The sequence below is a fragment of the Penaeus japonicus genome, unplaced genomic scaffold (genome assembly GCF_977035675.1).
Source record: "Penaeus japonicus unplaced genomic scaffold, GWHDUDI00000001_assembly GWHDUDI00000037, whole genome shotgun sequence".
NCBI classification, from domain to species: Eukaryota; Metazoa; Arthropoda; class Malacostraca; order Decapoda; family Penaeidae; genus Penaeus; species Penaeus japonicus.
Window position 1 is genome coordinate 26,418,601 of NW_028234439.1, and position 10,000 is coordinate 26,428,600.

Consider the following 10,000-nt stretch of genomic DNA (forward strand, 5'->3'; position numbering starts at 1 on the left):
AGTTTTCTTTGGAGATTTAATATCCTTTTGTGTTGTATCTGATATCTATCATGCAAGATTATAATATATGAACGAGCAAACGATTCTATTTGTCATTATTTAAATGAAGATACTGTAGATCTAAATAAGCACACACATATCACTATGATGTTGATACAGGGATGACCTCCCCAAATCTGACAGGTTATGCTTCATCTCCTAAGCTTCGTATTTTATAAGCTTAGCAAACTTAAGTTTTCTAAAATCACTTGTTTAGTTAGTTTCTCCTAAACAAGAGATTGTATAAGCAGCAACGATCGCGTTTTGGATAAAGTAAGGATTCACTACACCAAATAAATAGAATCAAAAGATCATCATCATTTTGAATTATTATGGCTCTCTTGATGAAAAAAATACACAATATAGACACACCATCGAAAGGTACTGCTGAAGCTTATGAATTATACGCCCTGATTAACTGATTAATAACTCGTGATGAAGGTACTTCTCAGCCAACGAGTCAGAACAATGAGAGAGAGCGTCCAAATATTCCCTCGAGGTCAGGGAGGCGTTGGGGTGGGGGGGTGGGGGGCAGTCAGAGCGTAAGAGCAGCATTAAGAGCGGGAAACGAGCGTACGTATAAGGCGCAAGAACCATAAAAAAGTTCTTATAAGTTAGAAATGACATTTTACTGGGAGGCTCCATTTTCAGAGGGTGATTGACTAATTTTTGGTGGGCAGACTTAGACAAAATAAATCAACGGGCTCAATAATGTACATAAAAGGAAAATCGGATTAGATGATTCACCTGGTACGTAGCCGACAACGCCTACAGCTCCTTGGTATCACTACAAAACCCCGCTTTATGAGAGAGAGAGAGAGAGAGAGAGAGAGAGAGGAGAGTAGAGGAGAGAGAACATTTCCTATTACAGGCATTAGATCAATAATTGACATTGAGAGGGGATAAAAAGCTCTGAGTAGAAAAAAATCAAGCAGAGAAGGTGGAGGGAGGTAGGAAACTTAGATAGGAGGAAGAAAGTCCGTACTGTAGAAAATGAGAAAAAAAAATAAAGACATGTAATGTTTTTTGGCCTTTCTTTCCGAATGATACATCATTTATAATAAAAAAAAAAGTTTATTTTATTCGCAACGCTTGTTAATGAAGAATGATACCCTCCTATCAGTTGCCGCAATTTCAGTCACGGCAATTATTGGTTTCCAGCATATAGGAGAACCGTGAATCACAAGAATCGCGAGGAAAAGTTGCCAAATTGTGGTTGCGGCGACTATGACAACAAATTAATCTCGAACTATCGCTCGCAGACTACTTAATATATTTTTTAAATAAGAGCAGAACATAAAAAATCCAACTATGGTTAGACTGAGATCTCTATTATTGTCGTAACCTTCCTGACAATAAACATCATGGATAGAGTAAAAAGAAGTCTATGGGTTGTTTGTTTGTGTGTGTGTGTGTGTGTGTGTGTGTGTGTGTGTGTGTGTGTGTGTGTGTGTGTGTGTGTGTGTGTGTGTGTGTGTGTGTGTGTGTGTGTGTGTGTGTGTCTGTCTGTCTGTGTGTGTATGCATGTATGTGTGTGTGTGTGTGTGTACGTGCGTATGTGTGTGTGTGTGTGCATGTATGTGTGTGTGTGTGTGTGCATGTGTGTGTGTGTGCGTGCGTATGTGTGTGTGTGTATGTGTGTGTGTGTGTGTGTGTGTGTGCATCATCATCACTCCGCTTACGGCCAAATATTGTTACAAAACCGCTAACTATGCTTAACTTGTCTTTCACTCTGTTTGATGTAAGTGATTTCTACCATAAAACATTTTTTTTTTTCTGAGTAAGTGGCGCTTTAGATCCTTTCTGTACGTACCCTCCTCCCCCTCCCCCTCCCCCACAAGAGTGGTGAGAATGTGATCCATCATCTGGCAACACGTATTTGGGCGAATTATTATGCAATCCGATATCTTATAATGTCATAAATTTGCTGCAGTTCGATTTTAACCGATTTTCTGTAAAACTATTGTAGTTATATGAAAGACGCTGGAATTCGTATATACACACAAGAGCCTCACACTTAATTGACAATAAAAACACCAATTGACAATTCAATTCACTGACGTATAGCTTATGTCAGGGATACCAACCGCTCTACCATTACTAAACGATATCGGTGTCTTTGTTTCGCAACTGGTACATGTGGTGATTCGGTTTGATATTATTTACTCGTGAGGAACCGTCCCTTTTCATCTGCGGTATAAAAGCATTTTATAACATTTATTTATTTATTGATGAAAATGGTATTGCATATGTATGCTTGATTGAATCGGCTCTGTGTGACGAACTCTTTTCAAAAAGGACGATGCTCTTATATAAAAGACTTTTTTTTGTGGGGGGGGGGCTGTAAGAGTAGATGCCCCTGGTATCCTCAAATCATCGGCAGGATTCAAACCCGCTCGTTTTGGAAACCACTAATTCCCTAGTCATAGTACAGATGTTGCTAAATATCTAAATACATATTCATAAACGATTTTAAACCTTCATGATAATAGGTTATTAACTCTCTTTCACCTTTTTCATCATACATAAAAAAATAATCAATCGATCATAATCTAAAAACATAACATATATCTAGAGTCTTCCATTGACTTTCTCAGGGCCGAGTCATGTCTGGTCATGTTACTCCAGAGAGACAAAAACAGAGAGAACGTGCAGAGGGAATGCAAGCTTGAGGCAAAGAGCAGGGCGGGGTTTTAGGTGAAAGATATATATATAAAGCAAGCAACATCTGTCTAGTGATCATTCAGACAAAGGATCTCAACGCATCATGAACGTAAAAGTAACGCATCGTCAACTTAACGTATTGATATTGACTATTTTGTAATTGTAAGGGAAGGGTTGTCGGAAATTAGTCAAATGGTCTCTTAGTTGTTAAATGCGAACAAAATTCCCAATTAACAGTTTTTCAAGGATACGAAAACTACAAAAGTAAAATATTAGATACAGGAATATATCCCATACATACTTATATACAGTATATAGGTATAGCACGGAGTGCCTTTATGTATGTATCTATGGTGTGATTGCCACACACAAATACGCAAACACACACACACACGAACGCACGCACGCACACACACGCGCGCGCGTTTTATTCGTGTTACAATCATGTTTTATCGCTATGACATCCTTTAACCTTCGTCAGATTTTCCTTCTCCTGGCTGTGGTGTCAGCTGTCTCAGCCCAAAGGCGACCCTACGCCTATGGCGCCCCTCGGGTTAGTAACGCTAATTGGATTTTATCTGATATATTTGTTGCTACATTTTTTCTGTATTTTTATTTTATTTTATTATTATTGTTATTCTTTTATTATCATTATTTTTTTTAGAGGATAATAACCTTGTTTTATTTTATAATCTTTATTACTTATTTCTTCTATCTTCATGTACTATTTTTAATCCTTAAGTCATACGATGCTAGCGTTTAAATCATTAATTTGATACAAATGAATTCATTACAGTCCTCCGAGGAATCGTACGAATCCAGCGAAGCCAAGTACAACTTCAACTGGGCCGTGAGCGATGACTCCTCCAGCAACGAGTTCGGACACCAGGAGGCCCGTGACGGCGACCACACCCAGGGATCCTACTACGTGCAGCTCCCCGACGGCCGCCTGCAGACCGTCAAGTACTTCGTGGACGGCGACTCCGGTTACGTGGCTGAGGTCAGCTACGAGGGCGAGGCTCGTTACCCTGACTCCTACGAGTCTTTTGAGTCTCGGGAGTACAGACCCTCAAGGCCTCTTTACGGTTAAGAGAGCTTTAATCTGCAGATTTTAAAAATCTCGATTCCAGTATTTATTGTACCTATTTAGGATCAAAATATCTATGACTGACAGGGAACAGCGAACATCACTTAGTGAATGTAACTTTCCTATATCTGTAATGTTGATATGGCATTGATCAGAATTTAAAAATACCAATGATAATATGCTATTTTTGTAATATTCGGTAATAAATATAACCCATTTCCGTACATTCTTATATATGAATTGAAAATAACCTGCTGAAGACATTAAATCTATGTTAATGAAAATACCCAAACTATATTGGCTTGGTGAATCATTGATCAAATACACTCATATAGGAAGAAACATTACAAAGATGAAAAATTACATGGCTCTGAGTACGTACCTTCTACTCGAAACGTCGGGGATATATATATATATATATATATATATATATATATATATATATATATGTATATATATGTATATATATATGTATATATATGTATATATATGTATATGTATATGTATATATATATATATATATATATATATATATATATATATATATATATATATGTATATATATATATATATATATATGTATATATATGTATATATATATGTATATATATATATATATATATATATATATATATATATATATATATATATATATATATATATGTATATATATATAAATTTTCATTTGGCTCTGGGATACATTTTTTTCATTTGTGAATATATGATAAATCTTAATATTCCTTGTGCTGCTTCAATTCCAAATGTCGACGGATGGTAAAATCATTATTCTGTGTCCATTAAGATTTGAATCGTATAAAAAGTTATTAACATTTTAGAAATTATCATATATACTCAGGTCCACGTTTTTCCGTCTGTTTGTTCCTAAAGAACCCTTAAGATAAACAATACCCAGTTTTCTTTTTTTTCTTAATTATCAATATTTTTCTCAGTGCCTTTTAGCAGTGAAATGCCGTTTGTACCTTGTGTTTTGATACGTACTTGCACCCTGTTGAGATACAATAATACTTATTCTACTTTAACAACTATCACTAGTAGTTGTAACCACTATCATTATTGATATTATGATACAATACAAACATCTAGAATAATAACAACTATAAGGAGTTTTCATAATAAGTTTTAGCAGTGATAAGAGCATGAATATTATCTTTATCAATGTTAACATTAGCATCGTTGTCACATTATTATAAACATGCTTAATATCAGTAATCATTCTATCCTTAATAGTAACTATATTATTTTTCGTACTTTTCGCAATAGACGATTATCATCTTAATTAATCTATCTAATATTTATTATTACCCTTGTTTTATTAATCTATGCACACACACGTCCGCATGCATGTCTGTATATATACATGCATTAATACACACACACACTGTAACACACACACAAACACATATTCATACGCTAACACATACACACAAATACAAAGAGCTACACTCGTGCGCTTACACATACACATTAAGAGAAAGCACCCTAAGTGAACACTACAAAAAGTAGTTTAGTTTCGCAATTCATATACAGGAATATGGCCTCACTTACGACAGCCATACAAAAAGCTGACCCTCTACTGTAGCTCTTCAAGGTCATGATCACCTGTCTGGGTATATAATGCCCAAACCCCCGAGGACCGGTAGTCAGTTGAACCTGAAACCACAACTATGAACACCAAGGTAAAACTTGCTCACTGTAACCTAAACGAGATATGACTAGAATCAGTGCGTCTATGTCCAAATCGAATACATGTTGGTGACATATTTGCTAATCAGATATTTATATTCTTTCAGGTCCTCATCCTACTCGGTCTGGCAGCCATTGTTGCTGCAGACAGCCGTGAAACTTATGCTTACCGCGCACCCAGGGTAAGTGAATGAAAAGTTATTATGACTGTCAAATAGTAAAGAGTTCTATATACTATCAACACCTCAATTCTTGCCAAGAAAGATATGGCAAAACTTCATATGTTATAAACTAGCAACAACCTGTTTATTCTAATCAAAATCTGTTTTTCACGCACAGGCATCCTCTGAGGAATCCTTCGAGTCTACCGAGGCCAAGTACAACTTCAACTGGGCCGTGAGCGATGACTCCTCAAGCAACGAGTTCGGACACCAGGAGGCCCGTGACGGCGACGACACCCAGGGATCCTACTACGTGCAGCTCCCCGACGGCCGCCTGCAGAAGGTCACTTACTACGTCGATGGCGATAATGGCTACGTAGCCGACGTCACCTACGAGGGCGAGGCTCACTTCGACTCCGTCGAATCAGCTGAGTCCCGGGAATACAGGCCACGATACTCCTACGACTCTAACGAGTCCAAATAAGGCGATTTCTGTTTAACTTTGGCCCCCTGAAAATTGGCATATTAAATGAAACGTGCCTAAACGTATTTTTTTCAAGAAATAGATCTTATATTTATTTAATTTAATTCTTAATAAACATGAATTAGATATTGAAACGAAGTCTTTGGTATTCCTCTACAAATTGTGTATAACACTTGAGTGATTACTTCCCCTATGTTTAAGCAGATACATATTTTAGAGGCCGGCTCTAATATCATAATAATCAATTGGAGTTGTAGTCGGCTGTTTATGAAAATTCACGGAAGATGAAGAATAGATTATGCAAAGTTAGTTCAACAAGTTGTTTATGTTCGAACGAAACATCCACACTGTCACACACACATTCACACACACTTGTATTCATCTTTAAACTCAACCTAATCCTCCCTTTTATCTTCCATTTCACACTCACTTATTCATTTATAAAATAAAAGTCGATAAACATATACATGCATGCATACTTGTGTCCTCATATGGATTCATTGTTAATATAACAATGCGTTCAATGACTAACATCCGTGAATTATAAGGTAAAATCTTGTTAATGAAGGATACTAGTAACAATAAAGTAACTAGTGAAGAACTTGGGTAATAGATGTAGAAGTTTGAAATATATTTGGCATTGATAATAATGATGTTTATAATTGAAATCATCCTGACTGCTACTTCTTTTAATGACGATAAAACTGCTTTGAAAATCAAAACAGTTGTCAGAGGCAATGGTGATGGTTGTGATAGTTATAATGATAATAATAATGATAATAAAAGAAATAAAAAATATTTTAATCATCATAAAAGTAACAAACAACCAACGACAGTAACAGTAACATCAAATAAGAAAAGAACAACACATATTAACTTATTGCAGTTATCAACAATAATTTAATGTAATTTCGAAAGCTAAATATACAATTTGGTTAATTTATCTCTTACTATTTTTGTCATTTTAATGCAATACAGTTATTATTATTATCATTAATTAGGATACACCGTCATCAGAATTAGGTCGCGATCTGGATTATCTCAAAGTTCACAGGAAAGTTTCTTAACTGGTGCAAACTCTATTAGAAAATGGCTCCTCTCCTAGTATGGAATTAATTTTCTTTATAGATCTAAAAATAAAGAAGAAAAAAATATGACAGACTTATATTTTGTACTTTACGAGTGTTCTATTGCTGTTATTATTATTCCGATAACTATTGCTACTATAATTATGGTTATTACCTGGACCCGTATAAATTCTGCTGATACTGACATCACAAATATATAACCTTTTTCAAATAATTAATCACCCATGGAATGTTTGCACAGTACATTGAATATGATAACACCGGTATGGTAATATGTGTCAGCACAATGTCTTATTTACAAGTTCTGTTGATATCATCATTATTATAACTATAATTATCAATATTAATATCACTCCTATCCTCATTATTATTAATATAATTATTATTATTACTATTGCTGTTATTATTATCGTTAATACCATTATTATTAATGCTATTGTCATCATCATCATCATTGTCATTATAATTATCATTATCATCATTAGTATCACTATCATTATAATCATCCTATTGCTTATAGTGGATAATACTATCAAAGCTGTTATGTTCAGATATCCTTTTTAATATTATCAATGCTCATAATGACTAACAGGGTGTAACAAAAGTAATAATGGTAATGGCTGTAATGATATAGGTGATGGTAATGATAATGATGATTAATAGTGACAATGCTACAGACAATGATACTGATACTGTTGAAAAAAATCTCAATATCAATATTAATATTAATGATGATGATAATGATAATAATAACGGTAATGTTAAAGTTAATGTCAATATCAATGTCAATGTCAATGTCAATGTTGATGATAATGAAAATGATAATGATAATGATAATGATAATGATGATGATGATGATGATGATGATGATGATGATATTGGTAATGATAATGATAATGATAATGATAATGATGATGATGATGATGATAATGGTAATGATAATGATAATGATAATGATGATGATGATGATGATGATGATGATGATGATGATGGTGATGATGATGATGATGAAGATGATGATGATAATGATAATGATAATGATAATGATAATGATGATGATAATGATAATGATAATGATAATGATAATGGTAATGGTAATGGTAATGGTAATGGTAATGGTAATGATAATGATAATGATAATGATAATGATAATGATGATGATGATGCTAATGATGATGATAATGATAATGATAATGATGATGATGATGATGATGATGATGATGATGATGATGATAATGCTAATGCTAATGATGATGATAATGATAATGATAATGATAATAATAATGATGATGATGATGATGATGATGATAATGATAATGATAATGATAATGATAATGATGATGATGATGATGATGATGATGATGATGATGATGATGATGATGATGATGATGATGATGATGATGATGATGATGATGATGATGATGATGATGATGATATGTTGATGTTAATGTTAATGTTAATGTAAATATTAATGTTAATATTAATGTTAATGACAATGTTAATGTTAATGTAAATATTAATGTAAATATTTATGTTAATGTTAATGTTAATGTTAATATTAATGTAAATATTAGTGTTAATGTTAATGTTGATTATAATTATCATAATTATAATTATAATTACAATGTTAATGATAATTGTAATTTTAATCATAATTATAGTAATAATAATAATGATGATAATAATGATAATGATACTGATAATGATGAAAACAATGATGATATTGATGATAATGATGATGATAACCATAATCAAAATTCAAAGTTGATGATGATGATATTAAAAAGGATAATACTATTAGTTACAATTCAAATATGAAATGATAGTAAACCAAAGAACAAACAATAAACATTAATTATATGAAGAAAACGGAAATGACAGCAAAAATATAGATAGTAATTAATATCACCATTAACTGACATTATTATTATCCATATTGTCATCATTATTGCTATTAACATCATCGTCATCATTTTCATTTCAATTATTATCACTACCATTATTATTACCACTATCAGTATTCTGTTATTATCATAATTAACGCTACCATAATTATTATCATTATTATCCTTATCACTAGTATTATGTTACTAACAATCTCTGTCATTTACAGTGGCTTTGTTAAATGAAATTGTTTGTGTAATTTTTAACAAACACTTGACTTATATTTAATTGTTATATTGTCGGTATGGTGAAATAAAAACGCAATGGAAGTGCTTAATACATTTTCAGAAGTTAAATACATAAATATACACAAATACATATATATAAACTTTGGGCAACAGAAGAACTCTGTCATTCTTAATAGAACACTTAGGTGGTCATTAGTGAGCGGAATATGTATCTATTTGGATTCGTTGGAGTCGTAGGAGTATCGTGGCCTGTATTCCCGGGACTCAGCTGATTCGACGGAGTCGAAGTGAGCCTCGCCCTCGTAGGTGACGTCGGCTACGTAGCCATCATCGCCATCGACGTAGTAAGTGACCTTCTGTAGGCGGCCGTCGGGGAGCTGCACGTAGTAGGATCCCTGGGTGTCGTCGCCGTCACGGGCCTCCTGGTGTCCGAACTCGTTGCTTGAGGAGTCATCGCTGACGGCCCAGTTGAAGTTGTACTTGGCCTCGGTGGACTCGTAGGATTCCTCAGAGGATGCCTGAAAGAATAGGACATATTTTTAAAGGGATGTGGTAGCTACCGTATGAACATAATAAATTAGTAGTGTATTTCACTGATACTTTTTAAGGAACTTGTTTTCGGCAATTTATTATTATTATCA

General features: G+C 33.8%; 3 protein-coding genes across 5 annotated transcripts in view; 2 read left to right on the forward strand and 1 right to left on the reverse strand.

Annotated features, from left to right (window-relative positions):
• Positions 1-10,000, forward strand: part of LOC122265501 (pro-resilin-like) — a 92,613-nt gene that overhangs the window by 1,413 nt on the left and 81,200 nt on the right. The window contains exons 1-3 of one of the 3 annotated variants that reach the window (XM_086532043.1): positions 2,794-2,818; positions 3,185-3,256; positions 3,500-3,929. The exons of 1 other annotated variant lie outside the window; for it this stretch is intronic. In XM_086532043.1, the coding sequence (XP_086388169.1) occupies positions 2,807-2,818; positions 3,185-3,256; positions 3,500-3,793 (378 nt within the window). In that variant the 5' untranslated portion in view covers positions 2,794-2,806 and the 3' untranslated portion in view covers positions 3,794-3,929. Of the gene's footprint in view, positions 1-2,793; positions 2,819-3,184; positions 3,257-3,499; positions 3,931-10,000 lie in introns of those variants that run through there. One more of the 3 variants, XM_086532044.1, reaches the window with a different exon arrangement.
• LOC122265504 (cuticle protein 21-like) lies at positions 5,456-6,273 on the forward strand. The gene is made up of 3 exons (XM_043034859.2): positions 5,456-5,487; positions 5,602-5,676; positions 5,834-6,273. The coding sequence occupies exons 1-3, from the start codon at positions 5,476-5,478 to the stop codon at positions 6,137-6,139; spliced, it is 393 nt and encodes a 130-aa protein (XP_042890793.2). The 5' UTR covers positions 5,456-5,475; the 3' UTR covers positions 6,140-6,273.
• Positions 9,438-10,000, reverse strand: part of LOC122265498 (uncharacterized) — a 7,223-nt gene continuing 6,660 nt past the window's right edge. The window contains exon 6 of the mRNA XM_086532146.1: positions 9,438-9,877. Coding sequence (XP_086388272.1) covers positions 9,572-9,877 — 306 coding nt within the window. The 3' untranslated portion in view covers positions 9,438-9,571. The remainder of the gene's footprint in view (positions 9,878-10,000) is intronic.

What these genes read in the sequence shown, in the direction of transcription:
- LOC122265504 (XM_043034859.2), top strand. An exon ending in ATGCTTACCGCGCACCCAGG is followed by an intron (nt 5,677 to 5,833) that starts GTAAGTGAATGA and finishes TTTCACGCACAG; the next exon opens with GCATCCTCTGAGGAATCCTT.